Genomic DNA, 19426 nt, shown 5'->3' with positions numbered 1-19426 from the left:
AATAATGTGGAGTCTGGGGTAGTCGGAGCAGATGCCTCTTTTGACCCTGTATTTGGCTCCCAGATGAGTTAGGAAGCAGCACTCCAACTACCCCCTTGAGACTCTCCCCTAGGTAATGAGATGAGCCATGGAAATGGGGATGGAGCAGAAAAGATTCGGGGGAGCGTTGATAGCGGATAATGTCTGGATGATGGTGGGACGGTTTTGGTTGGAGGGGCGGCAAGCAGTGCCTTGTTCACACCCGTATGATGATGTGGCTGGAGAACATTTGAGAGTGTCCCAAGCTTTGAGAGCTGTGGGGGGGGGGGAAGCAGCCAAGGAATAAATCTAAACCTAGACATAAAACCCAGAATTGGGGTATCAAACCTGTAGTCTGGATAACTGTGACGCCCCACAGTAGGTGGACTCTGGAGATAACTTCTTCTCTCTGTCAGATCCTTCTAACTCCTCGGTAGATGAGAGTTTAGGTGATATAAAGGATTGGTCTGGTCGAGAAATGATGCACAGCGGCAGGAGTGAGACAAGCAGCTTGCATCTGGAAGATCGAAATAATGGCGATGCAGGTGGGCTAGTCCTTCCACTGTGTGGAAGCAGAGGGACCAGAGAGAGCTAATCAGGTCTAAGCCAAAGGGAGCCGCAGTGTTCCTAGTATGGGATTACTCCTTCTCTCCAGGCCTTGAGGGCAGCAGAGATGCAGCATCCTTACCAGCAGCTGAGAGGACAGTAGAAAGCTCAGAGGAGATCTTGCTTTCTGTTATTTACGTGAGCATTATGGCTCACAGAGAGGAGATGCGGACTGAGAGCCAAAGAACCCAGGGGAGGTGCCATAAACTGCAGAGCTCTATCCGTCGTGTTGCTAAGTCCTGCACGGAATTTGCAGATAGGTGAAGTAGAGACGCAAATGTCTATGCTCAAAGATGAACTGGTTGCCCACAAGTCCCTCATGGATTCTCTAAAGTCACAGAAGGATGATACGGTATGGAAGTTAACTGACATGGAAAATCGCCTTAGGAGGAACACTTTGAGAGTTCTTGGTATTCCTGAAGGTATGGAGGGATCGGATGTTCGGAAATTTATTGTGGAGCTGTCATAGAGGCATACCCTGAACTTACACAATGGTCCTGGGATCTGGAGGCTCAGAGGGCTCACCGATTTCCTTTCAAGCAGTGCAGGAGCTCAGGACAGCTAGTAACTAAACCAAGAGCTATTTTGATTTGTTTGAATAATTTTGGGCCCGAGAGGCTATTTATGATCTTGCACGGCCAGATAGGAAAAGGGGAGTGAATTTTTTGTTAGGCCCGATTTTTGTCATGTGATAGTGGAGAAGATGTGGCAACTGTGGCCATTGAGTCCAATGTTCCAGGCAAAGGCGGTTCAGGTTTTTTTGCTTAACCCTGCCAAGTTGAAGGTCATAAGCAAGTAGATTTATCTGGGGTCAGAAACAAGCCTGTAGGACAATGAAGTTTATGACATTACCCAGAACTCGGGGAGGCTGGGTGGTTCCTAATTTTGTATTTTATCACTATGCCTGCCTCCTGCAGAATATGAGGATTTTATTAACAGGAGAAGCATGTGGTAATGTAGCAGATGCCCCCTCCATTTATCAAATGATGCTAGGTTCAGAAGGAGAAAGATTTTTTTTAGGGTGATTGAACCTAGCTACTATATAAAGACCCGGTTTAAGGTTCTTTTGGCTGCGTTTAAAGTCTGGAAACAGGCTCTTAGAAGTTTGAAAATGGGCAATAGGTTATTACACACCTATCTCTGCAACACATATATTACCTCCCATTTGTTGGGACACAATTATGGTCAGGTGGAAATTAAAGGGGGTCACAATTATCAGGGATTTCTATGAGAAGGATTACTTGTATACATTTACTGCACTTAGGGAAAAATACAGATTTTCAAACTCAGATTTTTTAAGTATATTACAGATACGGGACTATCTCCTGAAGAAAACTGCAATCGGGGGACACAGGGAAAAGGGGTCTCATTGAAGCAATCAAACATAGAGAGAAAATCAGTAGCCTTCTAAAAATACAGGAGGGCGATCTTGAAGATCAAAATAAGAAATGGAGTATTATACTGGGCCAGGGTGATTGGTTTCTACAGGAGTCCATTGAGATTGCTGAGAAAATCTTGATCTCCCCGAGTCTTAGGGCACAGCACTATAAAACCATCTTCAACCTTTATCATACACCCGCAAAATTGTTGAAGTGGGGGGGTGCAAATGATGGCAAATGTTTTCGATGTCGGGCAGATTCAGCTGATAGTCTCTATGTGTTTTTTACATGTACAAAGCTGAGTCAGCCTCTTTTAGGGATAGAGGCCTTTTTAACTATGGTGATGGGGATAGAAATTAGGATCACTCCCGCAGCTATGCTATTAGGTGTCACAAGCGTCTCGGTAGCCGTACAGGCTAATCCGCAAGTGGGTTACCTTATACTCATGGCAACTGCTGGAACCCGACTGTGTATCGCTTCGTCGTGGCTTCAAAAAGAACCACCTTCTTTTGAAATGTGGAGAGCTGGATTTTTAGCTTTCTTCAGTTTAGAGCATAGTCTATATTAACTCGAAGGGCCACGAAGAAGGAAACTTGGCTTAACGGTCTGGGGAGCTATACTCGATTATATGAATGCTGAATGTCGTGACCTTCAATTTTGATCAGTTTTATCGCCCCTTTTCTGGCTGATGATAATTGATTGTATGTATTTATATAATTATCACTCCCAGCCCTTAATATTTAATATTGAATATGAATATTACATATGTAATTTATGTGCTTTTTCTGATATATGGTATGTTCTGATAGTGATATCGATTTCTTGCTCCAATCTGACATCATGGCAAAATAAATATTTTAAAAACACAATAAGCTTTAAAAATTTACAAGCACTGGTTAGAATTTAACAACCACCTTAAAATGTATTTGGGGTGGTGAATCCTCTTCCGAAAGATTTTGGTGGGGGAAAATGCGGTAAACGGAGAACATTCAAGAATGCACACGGCCAATAACGTTTGTTAAAATGGACATTAATTTAGTAAAGTATTTTACCCTAGTAAAATTTTGAGAAAAATTACACTACATAGTATTTTAATGTTTCTAGTGTGCAGTGGATCAGTAACATTAGTTAACCCCCTTTTGTTGGCCCCGCATAATGGTCCTGTGTTTAAACATTTCCCAGATAACACACAAAATATCCCAGTAGGAGCACACACATTATGTTTGGTATATGCATAGTAGTCTTGCAAGCACACAACCAAAGCACAGCATTCCCACTAGGCCGTTCCATAGGAGCATATGACTGCCAGGTATACATCATTCCTTAGCATGGGTATCTATTTGTTCCATACCCCAGTAATCACAAAACAGTGCCATATTAAATATAAAATGCTAATTTCCAAGTTGGCCCAGTAACCGCACTTCAAGTTTCAAAATGGCTCAATGCCATGTTTTCAATTTCTTCAATGCTCAATAATATGCATGGTTCCCTTTTCCACGCGATTCTGGTAAACACTTTCATAGTCCCCACAATGTCACAATAAGCATACATTGACAGTTCTCACAACATCTAAATTAACAAACATTGACATTTTCCACAGTACTGGGGTAACCACACTGCATCAGTTGTAGCCAGAGCTTTAAGTGGGATGTATAAAGGGTTGTACTCAAAGGGGCGTGGCCGATATAATTAAGGGCTTTTCTTAAAACACCTAAGTTAGAAATATCTGCTTAGCATTATGTGCCGCCCAACTGGTATTTTGATGCTTCTTTCTGTCCACTTAAAGCCCTGGTTGTTGCAATACCCAGGTATTGCACACATTACCTAGTTGTCTCAATGTCCACAAAGTGCATATTCCTATTTTTCACGGTGGCTCTGTAAATACCCATTGCTAATTCAACATTGGCACCAATGCAAACACACATGCCAGCACATACACACAAGGGCAGGCACACAATCATACTTAAAAAGAGGGTGTCACAGGTCCATACACAGCCACACATGTGAACATACTGTAGCATCCAGGCAACTACCCAGGTGCATACAAAAAACATGAGCGCTTTACTTAAGTAAACACACGTTGTGTACTATTTTTATACATGTTTAACTTGGCAACATGTCATGTCTCACAATCTTAGTTAACTCAGTTCCAAAGATGCCTTGATGTTTATCTTCTAAGATTATTGTCCAGTTGGTCCTCAGTCCACATTGAGATACTAATATTGTACACTGAGCATCCACAGTTAACCTTCTAAGTTACTAACCTTCTCTAATTTGGTACGCTCAACACAATATGCAGAAGTTAAGTGATTTTTGTCTGTTTCCATTGTATTACAACTTCGGCGTACGTCATGACTTTCCCGCCAAAACATTCCCATATCATTGGCACAGCAGTTACCTTTCCACATAATTACCTTTTCCTGCCCTTCTCCTTTAGCTCTACTCGTCTGATCGTCAATCTGAAGGAACTCCTTGTCAAAGTAAAGTGTTGGTATTTGAAGGTTATTTTGACGTAATGATTTAGGAAAGTAAATGTGTTGAAGAAATGCAGACCTGCCAAAACTGAAGTAAATTTTGCAGTGTGAAAGGAGGGTACGTGTTCTTAAAGGCCGTGAAGGGATGGGGTTTGGAGTGGGGGACGGTATTTGGAGTCCATCACAACTTGGTCAAACATGGATAGGGTGGGAGGGCAAGGAGTGAGGACACTGCACAAACCCTCCCACTCGCCACCACAGACAAATCACAAATGCCTCTGTGGCTGCAGCCAATACCCTGGGGAGGTTGTAAAACCCCTGATGCAGGTCATCTGCCCAGAGTCTCTACACAATGAGGTGGAAACCTGCTCTGTGTAGGGGTGCCAGCTCACTGTGCGCACACCACTCTCACCTGGTGACCACGTGAAGGGAGCCGATATCGTGTGACACCATGCAGCACCCTGTGAGTAGGCTGACCTGGAAATGTCGCATGAAACAAAATGTGGAAAGGCAAAGGGGGATGATCCCTAAGTAATTTAAGTACAAGGTTAAAAAAATTGTTTCTTGTTAGTAATTATTAAATCATAATCCTCTGCTTCCACGATGCGATCCTGATAATTTACTAAATTACATGATCTAATTAAACCATCTTATAATGCACAAAATGAGAGTATTGCTGCTGGAAATACATTACCAATCAAAATGTGTCTAATTCTTTTTTGCTGTCATTTAAAGGGCTTCCAGAGGATGTGTTTGAACAGCTGGAGAACCTGCACTACCTGTACCTTGCAAATAATAAGGTAGGGTGAAGGTAAGGTGGAGTAAAGCTTGCAGCTGACCCTTTATCTCAGTCTTTCTGAACAGGGAAAGATGGGTTGCACTAAATTAACCTGCCTCTGGAATACTGCAGATTTTTGATGAGTCTAGGTTACAAGAGCATATATGTGCTTCTTTGACAGTGGCTTTTATTTTATTAGCAGTCACCTGTCATCAGTGCCACCCGTGGGCCCTTAAACGTTAAGGACTATTAGAACTATGTACAACAATATTGTTGAAAAAAATAAGATGGCATAATTTTTTGCCTGATTAGGTCAAAGTAAAGCAGAGACTTTTTATTGCTAGTCATAATAGGTATCTGCACAACAAGTATTGTAAAATATAAAAACGATATGGTCATTGTTCAATTTCCTATCCTTTTAAAAATAATTGATGACTATGTTTTACTATCAAAACTGCATGAAGCTATAAAGACACATATATTTTTTTGATTATATATTTTTTAGATATCATTATTAGTCTACTGCATTTTAAAGTGATAATGTATCCAGTAGGAGCGAAAAAGGAAATTTTAAGGTAAGTATTGTTTTAAAGAAATACTTACACTATTCATCTTGACCTTTGCAAAAAAGAGCAATAATGTAGAAATAAGAACATTTCCAAATGAACTATTTTGGTACACCTCAGGAAAGGGCAAAAGACCTTTGTGTCTTTTGAACAAAGGACATCACTTCGAATTTCCCACTAAAGCGTTTCCAATAAAAACAACTCACAAGGCATTCAAAATATAATGATTCCCAGAAACGTAAGTGACACTCCTCCCCATGCATTTACAGGAAAATAGTGACAAGTTCCACTGATTGAGGATGAAAAGTTGACGTCTTGAGTCTGAACTGCTTAGACAAAGTCTGCTATAGAAAAATAAGTTTTCTGAAAACTTTCAATGAGCAATGCACCTGAACCCTTGTTGCGAAATGAAAAACATATTTTGTTTATCAATCTAAAAGGACAAACTGATTACCTTTCTAAAGGTTATTTATCTTTATAGAAGTTTTTGATTCATTCCAAACTCATTGACAATGTATAAAGTAGGCAGAAATATATTTAAACACCCTTAATATTAAATAAACACTCTTATTGTGATGTGAAAACCTATAGGGTATCTAATTCAGGGGTTCATTCTTGAGTGACACATAATGGACTGTGATTACTCCCATCATTTTGTTTTGCCTTTCTTCTAGTTATCAACATGGAAGAAGCACTGTCTGGAAAATCAGGGAGCGGTGGCCTGTAGTGCACTCACAATGTGCAAGTTGCTGCTCTCTCCCCCACTGAGAAGACGCACAAGGAGAGAGACAACTTTGATTATGGTTTAGCCAAGGCGTAGCCCTTTATCTTTATTCACACAGAATCAGTTCAGAGAAAAATGAGAACCATAGTTAAACAGAAATAATAGTTATGAGAATACAGGACATAAGATCAGCCAAACAGCTCAAAGATTGCACAAACAATACAACAAATATCTCCATTTTCATTAACATGCAACTCTCAGAAGGTATAGTGCCAGAAGGCCACTATTCATTATTCATCTCCCCAGCCCTCAATCAAGGGCATCCCGGGGATTATTGGCAAGCATACCTTATTGGCAACTTTCCCTCCGTATCACAGAGGGATGAGCAATACCCGCATTTCCATGCCATCACATACACCACACCGCTCCATCCGTGCCGGGGGTACATGTCACCTGACAAATCCCCAAAATTTTTCAACTCCAGGCATCCCGGGATAGGGCAGAAAGGTCCAGGACCACCAGCAGGTCAGTCCCCCCTCCTGCCTGGCCAGTGCCCACACAAATCATCCCCCCCGCGAGGTCAGCTCAGTAAATCAGTCCAAATGGTTTTTGGTAGCCTTACTTTTCTGCTGCTAGCAATTCTGCCTTCCAGGAGTGGGAGGGTGGGTGTCTGCTCTGATATATTGGTGCGCGGTGGGGAGAAAAAGAGGGAGTGCAGGAGGGAAAATTAATCTCCAACTCCTCCATCAGGTGTGCACTAGATGCTGCTGATACTGCAGCCAGGGGAGTTAACACCAGCATTCTCCTCAGAAAACATGCATGGCTGCGTATCTCTGGTTTTAAGCCAGGAGTCCATAAAACAATATTAAATGCTACTTTTGATAAAGAACATCTTTTCGGACCACTTCAGACACCCTCTAATTGAGTTTCCTTTCGTCGCTCATTCTACAGGGGAGGTTCAAAAACTACCTCCTCAGATGTCTCTGCATCTTCATACAGACCCCAAACTCAATCCTCCCCCTCTAGAATATTTTCTAGAGGTGGTTATAGAGGCAACAATTCTAAAGGTAGAGGCACACCAACCCATACCTCCCCATCTCCCAACAAGCAGTGACTCCATAACAAATTTCCCGACCATCTTACACCTGTCGGGGGATGTCTGTAACAAATTCTTCCCACTTGGCAATCAATAACATCAGACAAGTGGGTGTTGGACATTATCCAACATGGTTATTGCCTGGAGCTAACCAGCAATCTTCCCAGTATCCGACCTCACACTCACAGACTCTCTTGTGCATGAGCAACTGCTCAAACAGGTAGCACAAGCCCTTTTAACAAAAGGAGCTATAGAACCAGTCCCAATACAACATCAAGAGTCACAGGTCTATTCTTTTTATTTCCTAATTCCCAAAGAGGATGGTTTTCTATATCCAATTCTAGATCTCAGGCCCTTAAACCTATACATACTATCAGAACACTTCCATATGATCACACTTCAAAAAGTGCTTCTACTCCTACAGCAAGACGACTTTATGTAAGCACTAGACTTTAAGGTGGCATATTTTCACATCCCTATTCACCCAGCACATCGCAAATATCTCAGATTTGTAATAGCAGGAAAGCGTTACCAATTCAAAGAGCTCCCATTCGGAGTCACTACTGCACCCAGAGTATTCACCAAATGCTTAGCAGTGGTAGCAGCTCATCTAAGGAGACAACTAATTCATGACTTGCCATATCTGGACGATTTGTTTATCAAGGCCAACACATATCACAGGTGTCTACAACACATTCAAATTACCATAAATCTTCTGCATCCGCTGGGATTCAGAATCAATGTATTAAAATTCCATCTTCAACGGTCACAGCTGCAGCCCTATCTGGATGCTATGCTCAACACTCAAATAGATCAAGCCTATCCAAATGCAACCGGGATCCAAAATTTGCCAAAAATGCTACCACAGTTCCAAAGCAATCAGTTTCTAAAAGTCAGAACTTTCATGCAACTACTACAGATGATGGCATCATGCATTGTGATACAACCTCATGCAAGATTAAGTATGCGTCCTTTACAGGAATGCTTAGCACGTCAATGTAATCAATCACAGGGTCAACTACAAGATCTAATGTTGGTAGACAGCTGCACCTATCACTCTCTGCAGTGGTGGAATACACAAAATGTATCAAAGGGGCGGCCCTTCGTCGACCCCATCCCACAGATTGTGCTAACAGCGAACGCATCCCTGACAGGGCGGGGTGCCCACTTAAAACACCTAACAGTTCAGTGTCTCTGGGACACCAAACACCAGAATCTTCACATCAAATACCTAGAGCTTTAAGCTTTTCACCTAGCACTGAATGCATTTCTACCTCACCTTATAGTCAAGGTTGTCCTAGTCCACAAGGACAATTTGACAGCCATGTACTACATACAAAAACGGGGGAGACGCTCTTCACAACTATAACGCCTCTCTCAGACCTTTTGGCGTTGGGCAATATATCACAAAATACAACTGCTAGCAGAACACATCCTGGGACAGACATCAACTTTGCCGACCTCCTCAGCAGGATGGGTCAACAAGCCCACGAGTGGGAACTCCACCCTCAAGTTCTCCTTCCATACATCCACAGGTAGGGGCCCTTTTCTGGCTGCAGCACAAGCCGCAATGGAAAAATTGATGTTTTCAACCGCCTCATGGGCGGTCGCATCCTAATTTGTCAGATGAAACCGCCGACTACCAGTCAGGCGGTTTCCATTCCGATATGATGTCGGCCTACCGACATAGTAATGAGGGCCTAAATGTTAAAAAGCTAAAAAGAGTGCATATTTATTATGTAATAAAAAATATTTTAACAAATTTATTCATTAAAACATTAATGTAATATTTGTATTTATAAAACTATAATTAAAAAACTTTAAATTAATCCTATACATCACTTTAATAATTATTAATTCATATTAAAATATATATTTTTGTTTTAGGTGGAAATGCATCATTTAATTTAAACTTCGGAAAAATGATGCAATTTTTTTATATATTTTAATTAATTAAAGATTTTATTACAAATAAAGTTACTAGTGCTGTAGTTTTTTTCTTTTCTTCAACATGTAAAACAACTTACAATATTATTTAACATATACGTGTTTTTATTATTGTTTCAAGTTATATAAACTTTTGTTTTTATTTTCTCTATACTTCACAAGAGGAAGACTGTGCAGTGGGGCAGGGGAGCTCCATAGGATAAAGTATCTGGAAATGTAAAGTAATTTAATTTAAATTTGAAATATAAAGTTACATTAATGTTTAAATTTCAAAAAAGTTTGTTACAATGTTTTATAATTAAATAATAAGTATTTACTATTTTTGATTTTCTTTTAACATTAAACTACAATTATTTATATATTTAACTAGTTACAATAATTTAATGTAATATACCAATATTTCCTATGTGGTTTCATAATGTCCTTACTTGTATTATTTTCTATGTGAGGGCGTTGCAGTACCAGTGATTTGCCATGTGTGGCGCTGGCCTAAGTACGTAAGTGGATTTTGTTTGCAACCACTGAAGCTATTTTTGGATACTGTGCACTTGCAAAGAATTGAGTTCAGTGGTCTCGCATTAATTATTAAAGTTTCTTATTTGTGTTTTTGTAAAACCTCTTTGTATCTGGTCCAAACCTAACAACTGTTGAACTAAATATACTAAAAACTGCAACATTAATATAACCTGACAGTGTAATCCGAGATCTCAAATTTGGAAAAACAAGAATGTCTTTGGCATAGTTGAGTATGTCAGAAAACCTGAAAAGATGTGGTGGACCTAAAGAGGAGGACCCTACTCCAAACCACAAAAACAAGCATACGCAGCTACAATTCCATGAAGCCTTGGGCAAAATCGCGATCTTCATATTAAACCTAATATAGTCTTGAAATGTTTTTTTAAAACGTGAAGAAGGACAGATGTTTTCAGTTTAAGGATACCTAAAACAGTTGGCTGTCTCCCGTTGTGGAGCAAACATTGTTCTCAAGAACACACTTTTTTTCTAGAGACTCTTTAGTGTGCAGAGGTAGTTGGCAATATTACACTGCAGAATTCGTCCTTTCATGGCCACAAACATATGCTACATCAGCCATTTCTGCTTCTTCATCTTCTCCCCTGGTCTTGGACATGTGTATGGATTTTGTTAATGGAGCCAGTCCAGAATTTTCTAATTTAGTACAAGTAAAAGAACACCATGGGAAGCTGTGCTTTTGGGCTGCTACAGCATTTCTCTGGCTCATGCAGCCTTGAAGCATCCAACATGGCAAATGGAAGCACACTAGAGCCCTCTGGCCAAGAGGTGACTAATATTCATGTGACATCGTTCCAGCTTCCACCGGCTTATGTTGGCTGCATCGTTCTTGGAAGTCTGCCTGGGATAAGTGGCCAAAAAGAACATCTACACCGTCTCCAAACAATGGAAACAAGACGAACTTTGGAGTCCAAATTGCTACGTCACTTCCATGTTTACCATCTAGCAGTGCTATCTGGGCCGGTAACTAGTGCTAAAATGTGTACTTAATTACATTTGACCGGAATCTAATATTTAGCACAAGAGATTATTTTGCACAGCTGTTCCTTTGCATTATTGGTTAACATTTTTAACACTATCAATTATGATATATAGGAAGTATAGCTGCTTCCCTTTTTGTACTCCTTCCACTGCCCTTTCTAGAATTGGTCCCATCGCCAAGAGACCCTAGGGTACATATTACGCTATGTAAAACTCCAGTTACATAACAAACATAACATGAAGGCAGTCAATGTGAACAATGGTCAGGTGTAAGAAGAGGTAAGTCAGTCAGAAATAGTGGGCGCTTGTCATCTTGCGTTGTGACCTATGTACTAATAGGTTGCAACACAAAATGTCCACTTGTAGGGGGTCGCAGAACAAGCTCCCTGATGCATATTAATGAGGCAGATTGCTGTTTGCGACTTCTTGCAATTAGCTATCCAGGGATGGTGGCCTGCAAAGTTCTGTAGATTTTATCTCTGGGCTTGCATTCCAAACAGGACACATTTATCTGTGGAGGAACAGGTGCTTCTTTTAAAAATATTTCCTATAGGGAAGAGATGGGGGGCCGGGCGGTGGTGGTGCCCTGAGGCTTATCTGACACAAATTCCAAAGAGGAACCTGTTGTAAATCGTTTACCATCTCCTTTTAGTTTTGGTGACTGCGCCTTGGCTTGGAATTGCAGTCACAAATGATTAATTCATAAATTTCTGACTTTCAGTTCAAGGCCCTTCTTCATTGTGACTCGAATGAGTCACAAACCCCCTTTTACAAATTGAAAAAATAAATCCCACTCCAGAAGGGGTTTTGTGTATTGCCAAATACCATTTTGCAGTCGCACACCCTGTGATTTTGCAAATCTCACTGTTTCAAAATGAAAAGTGGTTCGTTTATCTGGACCGCGTCTCTTCCTCTTGATACACATTCTAAAGATAAATGTCTGGTTGCGTATAGGCTAAAAGCACCTAGGCCGATTTCACATGGATTAATAGCTTTTATTAAACTACCTAAGGATGCTGCTGTCTTATTTTCCTGTGCCATTTACATCCAAATTAATTTTCACATTTAGCAATTAGAACCCATCTCTAAATATTGGGCCCGATTCAAAAAGGTAAACTGAGACGAAAGTCTAACTTTACGAGTTTTGGTCTTCACAAAGGGTATTTAGGGGTAGTTTAGTTAGACCTTTGTCTCAGTTTAACTTAAGTTTGGGTCTTAAGTCCAACTGAGACCAAAACTTAAGTTAAACTGAGGCAAAAGTCTAACTTTACTACTCATAAATGCCCTATGTGAATACCAAAAGTCATATAGTTAACATTTTCATCTCAGTTTACCTCTGTGAATGGGTTCCATAGTTTTTAAACTTGTTCCTGAACATTTTTCTCCTCCTATGAACTAAAACTTGCCTAAGTAATAAATCTTCATTCCAGGCCCTCACTCTAATTGCTACAATAGGCTTACTCCTTATTTTAACCTTGATTGCTGCTTTCCCTACTCTTGGCCATTTTTGGTGATTTGTAAAGAAACTCGTTTTATTTTGTAATTCTCTTTCTCTGGAGCGCAACTACGCCAACAAAGGGTACCCAAGAGGGCATTTAAAAACATGAAAGCTTCCTTGCACACTCTTATGAAACGTGCCCACCCTGCAGAAAGAGGAGGCACACAGACACACACACATGCACACACACAAAAAACCTGTCAAAATTCCAAAACTTGTCATTAGTTTAAAATGGTATATTCTGTCTAATACTACTGCATAACGATTAAATACCAATTCTCATCGTACCAATCACCGCCATAGACACTTTTATAGTACATGACAGGGAAGGAGGATACTTTGCACACTCCTTTATGCAAGCGGAATGTCATCATTTTGAATCCTAGCTCCTCATTTAAGCTGATATGACTTCCATCTAACACTAAACAAAGTGAACAGATGAACAAGTTATTTACCTTTGGTAATAATCTTTCTCATGGATATTCTAAACACAGAGTCCTCACCTTTTGAATTCCACCATGAGCAATTCTAGATCTGAAAACCTTTTATCAAATGCTCCAGCATGCTGACAGGTCACGGCATGGAGTCATATTTTTGCGCCACCTCTATATGCAGACCTCAATTTACAATAAAGCATTCCATGCCCTTAGGTGTAGGGCATCAGTGACATATTACAATCTTGACAGTGTGCAAAATCAAACATACAACTTTATGAACCACTAGAAGCCCAATGCACAGAACGGGGAAGCATGTACTGCCGCACTCTGATTGAAAATAGAAGAAACTGGAGGAGGGTTGAGAGAAAGAGAAAGGCGTAGACATGATGAAGAACATGCACAATCCACTGTCAGACATAATTGCAAAACCAGTTTGGCAGGTAAAAGCATATTCTACCCCCTGCTGGCTGCAAATGGGAATTAGATCGATTTAGCAATGGCAGAGGAAGAGGAAGATTAGGCCTGACCATGTTGTTGGTGAACCTGTGCTCTGCCACAACCACCACATGCCCTGTCGCAACGAAAAAGCTGAATGGGTTGCTGAACATGCTGAGATGGCTGCTTCAGGCGTTAAACCAGACCTGGCGAGTAACTCCTGAACATCTGGCATTGTTGATGGAACTGACAGGCCAGGGAGAGCAAGCCCAAAGAGCGGGTCGTAGTGCAGCTCTATCTTTGAATCGCTTGAGAGGTGAATCAATCTTGTTTTCTAATAGCAAGGAGCCAACAAAAGGTATGTCCAGGACTGATGGCGAATCACCAGACTAGTACCCATAGAATGGCCCCCAAAGTCTGTGGTACCCAGAGTGACATGCAAAATGTACTAGGCTGCATCCTGTCTATCATGGACCATCTGGGTGAAGTTACTTCAGAAGTCTTTAGAGAGGGTGGGTAAGATTTTGCCAGCCATTTCCCAGAAGCCATGAGTTTATCTCCCAAACAAGCAGACAGTAGCCAGAGGCAGTAATGTCAAAATGTCAGAAGACCACACTCTCTTGCCATGCGCATCAATGTGTTTCAATTCTCTGGTGGGGCTGAAAGAAACGCATTCAGATGTCTTCTGGTGTGAGTTGGTGTGTCAGAAACACCAGATCACCTGAAGCAGGTCCAAGTCGCCTAGTAGTAACGGTGACATACCTGCAGTTCCGAACATTGTTTAGATCAGCCTGCCAATCAGGGTATTATTTGGGTCTTCATTGAAAGGTAGCAAAGGCTTTGAAAATAAAGGACCACCTATAAGATTCCTGTAAGCAAATTAGGGTTAGTTTCCACAGTTGGCCAATGTAGTTCTCGACACCTCCTCAGCTCTACAAACTACCACCATTTAAGTGCCACTTTCCTCGGTGAGTGGCCCAGATGCTGACTTCAGTTCTCTGAGGAGGCATTAAGGCCACTAAAATTCTGGAGGTTTAAATATAAGCCAGCATCAGTATAGGAATCATAACTATTGTCAGCCGCATGTGAAACCTTCTGAAGGGCCAGAATGATATCTGAGTCTGAAACGAACAAGACCGCAGTGCAAAAAAGATACTTGCACTGAGGCAAAGGTACTGCCACACCATGGGCAGTGCCTTAGTGATCTCGTAATGAGAAATTGGTTGCGATCTAGATGAACTTAACTTCGGATACGAGAATGCTGTTGGGCTCCTATCTGTACCTGACACCCCTGGAGCCATGCCAGCGCTGACCCAGCCAGAACCAGTGTGCCCTTTGTCGAAGGAGTGGAGAAGTGGGGCCAAAAGACATTCCAGTGGGACCCATGATTATTTGAAAAAGCTGCAGCATTTCCTCCTTGAAGGACTCTGTTGTACCCTCTTAGGTACTAGTGAACACTCAGGACACGTTCAACTTTCTTGTAGTCTTTATTGTGGGATCAACGAGCCACTGCTCCTCACACCACCATAGAGAGGCTCCAACTGTCTCTTCATGGAACTTCGACATAGCATCACCAATGACAACACAATGGAATTCTATAAGCACTCTAACAAGCATAGTTAAGCACAACATATTACCTCTTTTTGTAACAACAAAATAAACATAACAAAAGACAATAAAACAAAAACAAGAAATGAAAATAAACATACATTTGTACAATCAAAAAATATACACAAAAAGTTCAGTTAATATAACATCACCATGAACACAACATGGTAACTAAACACATGTAAATTATTAGCGCAACTTCCAAGGAAGACGTCTAACCCGCAATGACTTCCTTGATTCCTGACCGGGCGCACTGGTCCCAGCAACAATTTTAGAGGCACCATTTGTAGATCCAGTGGAAGAAGAAGACAAACTTGCCGGTCTCGTGGAATTGTCAACAGATACATCTAGTGAATCAATTGGTTTGTTTAATGCAGACTGCACTTTGACAACTTTACTCATATTCCACCAGTGACCACCCCTTACCATAATCGCACCACCACAAACCTTTTCTACACACACTGGTTCACCAAAAGACATGCCACCTTTTCTAACACATCTTGTGTTCTTAATGCGAACCATGTCCCCAGGAGACAGCATAACCATTTTGGCTGACTTTTTCTGATTATACATATTAGACATCTTTTCTTGTGCTGCTTTGACACGAGACTCCAAAGCAACATTATCTACACAAGATGAAACCTTGTTAGCAACAGTCCTCAACAACCATCCCGGATAAAGAGTAGATGTAGGCACTCTACCCTTAGGTGAAACAAAAGGTGCAATTTTCGTAAGAGAATGTGGAGTAGTGCGGTAAAACCACAGCATAGACTTAACTGCCCCTTCCACATCTAAGCAATTGTGTTTAGCCCACTTGATACAATCCACAACCACTCTGTTCATTCTTTCGACTAACCCATTGGTTTGTGGATGTCCAACCGAACTCCTCAAATGCTTCACACCTGATTCACTTAAAAATTCATTCATTTCTTGATTAACAAATTGCACACCATTATCTGAAACCATAGCCTCCGGAAACCCTTCCCTCATAAATATCTCTTTGAGAAATAAAATAGTATTGCCAGCAGTGGGAGACGCACAAAACTTAACCTCAGGCCACTTGCTGTGAAAATCCATGAGTACAAATGCAAAACGCAGGATGTGAGGAAGAAAATTAAAAGGACCCACCAAATCAATTCCTACTTTAAGCCATGGCTTCGTCGGAAAGGAAATGGGTTGGAGTGGAGGTGTGACCACTTTCAAACCTTTTTCAGCTCCACAGCAAATCACACACTGCTTGACCCTACCATCTATGTCTTTGTCCATGGTTGTTCCAAGGTGGCCATCATGTGCACAATCAACTAGTTTCATATGAATACCCAAGGGAGGGACACACCTACCATCCCTCATAACAACACCATCTTCAATAGATAGTTCCTCTGCTATTTTCCAAAAAGGCTGAATGTCCTGAGATACACACCTCTCTCGAGGCCACCTTTTCACAATGTACTCCCCCTCACATTGACAAGAGTCAAATCCTCATTCACAGCCTTCTTCCACTCTGCCTCACTGCACGCTTTGTTATCAACTGCGTCTACAACAGCAATGAAACAGTCCTCCTTATCATCCTCTACATCCAAAGGATCATCTTCACACAGGGGTAGCCTTGACAACAAATCAGCTCTAACATTTTGTTTACCTGGTATGTGCTTTGTGATAAAATCATATTGTAAAAGTTTGGTAGTTAACCGTGCAATACGAGGTGTGGCGTATTTTAGCCTTTCACCAGCCAAAATGTATACCAGAGGTTTGTGATCCGTTTGAATGACAAATTTTCTTCCCCAAATATATGTTCTGAACTTTTCACACGCCCAGTAACATGCTAACAGCTCCTTCTCAATCACTGAATAATTAACCTCAGGATCTCTAAGTACTCTAGAAGCATAGCTGATAGTAACTTCATTTTCTCCTGTCCCTTGAGTAAGCACTGCCCCTAAACCATACTGACTGGCATCAACTGTGATGATACAAGGCACTGCCGGATCATATGCTCTAAGAGTTTTGGCATTGAGCATTTCCGACTTGACCAACTCGAATGTTTCCTGACAATTGTTATCCCAATCAAAAGTAACTTTCAATCTCACCATACTAGAAAGTGCTTTCATTTTTGTAGCATAATCAGGTATAAATCGTGAATAAAACTCACACAGCCCCAAGAACAAACGTAGCTCATCCTTGTTCTTTGGACTCGGACATTCAACAACTGCTTTTCCCAAACCAGGTCTAGGACTCACTCCATCACCCGAAACAAGATGTCCAAGAAATTCAATCTCCCTCTTCCAGAATTCACATTTATTTTTCTTTACAACAATACCTTTACTCTCAAAAAAACCCAGGACTGACCTCAAAATTTTATCATGTTCCTCCAAGTATTTGCTGAAAATCAAAACATCATCTTGAAAGATGACTACACCTTTGACTCCTTGGAGTACAGTCTGCATGACCCTTTGAAATACTGACGCTGCAGACGCTAACCCAAAGGGCATTCTGCAAAATTGGAAGGAACCAAAAGGGGAATTAAAGGCAGTATAATGACGTGACTCAACATCCAATAGGATCTGATGATACACAGACGCCAGATCAATTTTAGAAAACCATTGAGCGTCTCTCAATTCTTCAAGTAAATCACCAATCTTTGGAAGAGGATGGGAATCCACCCATATCTCTTTATTGAGACTCCTCAAATCAATACACAAACGAATCTCACCATTCCGTTTTCGTGCGACAACTAATGGACTAAGCCACAAACTTGATTCCACAGGTTCAATCACACCAGAATTCTCCAATCTGACCAATTCTTCCTTTAGATCAGCTCTAAGACTAAATGGTACTGACCTGACTTTGTGTTTCACAGGAACCGCATTGTCTTTTACTTTAATCGCATGCCTAAAACCCTCAACCTTACCCAGCGAGTCAGAAAACACACTGGGAAATTCTTTTTCTAAGCAATTAGAATCAGGTAAATCCTGTACCACTAATACCTGTTCACTTGTTCCTGGTCTCAGTATCATACCGAAAAGGCCTTGATGGTACCACCCAAGAATGTTTAATCCTCGCACTGCTACATAGATTTTCCCATGAATCTTATGATCTTTGAATTGCAACACATCTTCAATGTACCCTTCCAACTCTATTTTGCGTCCCTCATATGAAACAGGTTCTCTATCTGGTGGAAAAAGTACTCTTTCACCCCAGGATTTCTTAAAAAGCTCATATGTGATCATAGTGATCCGAGCTCCAGAATCCACCAGCAACTTCAAGCTAACTGTCCCACAGTAATGTCAGCATAAGGATCAACACAATCCGAAGGATTACCAGAAACGATGCCATCGTCAGTGACAGTGACAATCATATCTTGGAAGTTTTGCACCATGTCACTTTCACTTAATTGTTCATCCTTTACACAATTAACTTTTTCACTCTTATTCACACCAGTCTGACATACTTTCGCCAAATGTCCAATTCTACCACACTTGTGACACTTTGCATTCTTACCTGGACAGAATTTATAATCCTTCCCATGCGGTGGATATCCGCACCTGTAGCACATATTCTTCTTATTGAAAGCCCCTTTGTCATTTGATTTCAACCTGGTAGAGAAATTACTATTGACACTTGGAGAGACAACTACATTGATGGATTCTTTAGATGTGCTACTCGCACTTAACTCTTTAATTGAATTCTGCGCCAGTTCGACACTTTTTGCTACTTTAATAATTTACTCAAGACTGGGGTTACCCATAGTAAGCAGTTTTTGCTGAATTGGTTTGTCAGAACAATGCGCAATGAACTGGTCCCTAACTAATTGATCTCGGTATTCACCAAACTGACACTCAGCGCAGAGTTTACGCAAAGCGCTGAGATATGTGTCTACATTTTCGCATTGTAACTGCGCCCGCTTAAAAGATTTGTGCCTCAAAACAACCAAACTTGGCTGAACATCAAATTTAATAACTAGCTTTTTAACAGCTTCCTGATATTCATCTACCACTTCACCTTCTGCCAAAACAATATCAGGAAGATGCTTAAAAACTTCCCTACCTTCAAATCCTAATGAATTTAACAGAAGAAACTTCTTTCTTTCAGCCCTATAACGTGAGGCACCTATTGCACCAATATACGTTTCAAACGCATCAAACCACTGTCTCCATTGAATCTGAGGCGTACCTGGATTTTCTAGAAAAGGAGGTGGTGGGTTTACTGATTGCATGATGTCCTAAATTATTAAGCACCACTACACAACCCACTTAAACTTTCTAGAACAACAGTGAAATCAAACAGCTTAAAAATAGTTCCTTATAGTCTTGGCAAATAATATTCCCTGCTGATATGGCACAAAAACATCCAA

General features: G+C 40.9%; 1 protein-coding gene across 1 annotated transcript in view; it reads left to right on the top strand.

Moving 5' to 3' along the window:
• Window positions 1-19426, top strand: part of PODN (podocan) — a 286283-nt gene that overhangs the window by 136230 nt on the left and 130627 nt on the right. Inside the window, exon 4 of the mRNA XM_085602596.1 lies at window positions 5213-5277. Within this exon, the coding sequence (XP_085458722.1) occupies window positions 5213-5277 (65 nt within the window). The remainder of the gene's footprint in view (window positions 1-5212; window positions 5278-19426) is intronic.

Source organism: Triturus cristatus, chromosome 4_2 (assembly GCF_964204655.1).
Source record: "Triturus cristatus chromosome 4_2, aTriCri1.1, whole genome shotgun sequence".
Classification (NCBI taxonomy): Eukaryota; Metazoa; Chordata; class Amphibia; order Caudata; family Salamandridae; genus Triturus; species Triturus cristatus.
This window is presented reverse-complemented; position numbering and strand designations above follow the sequence as displayed.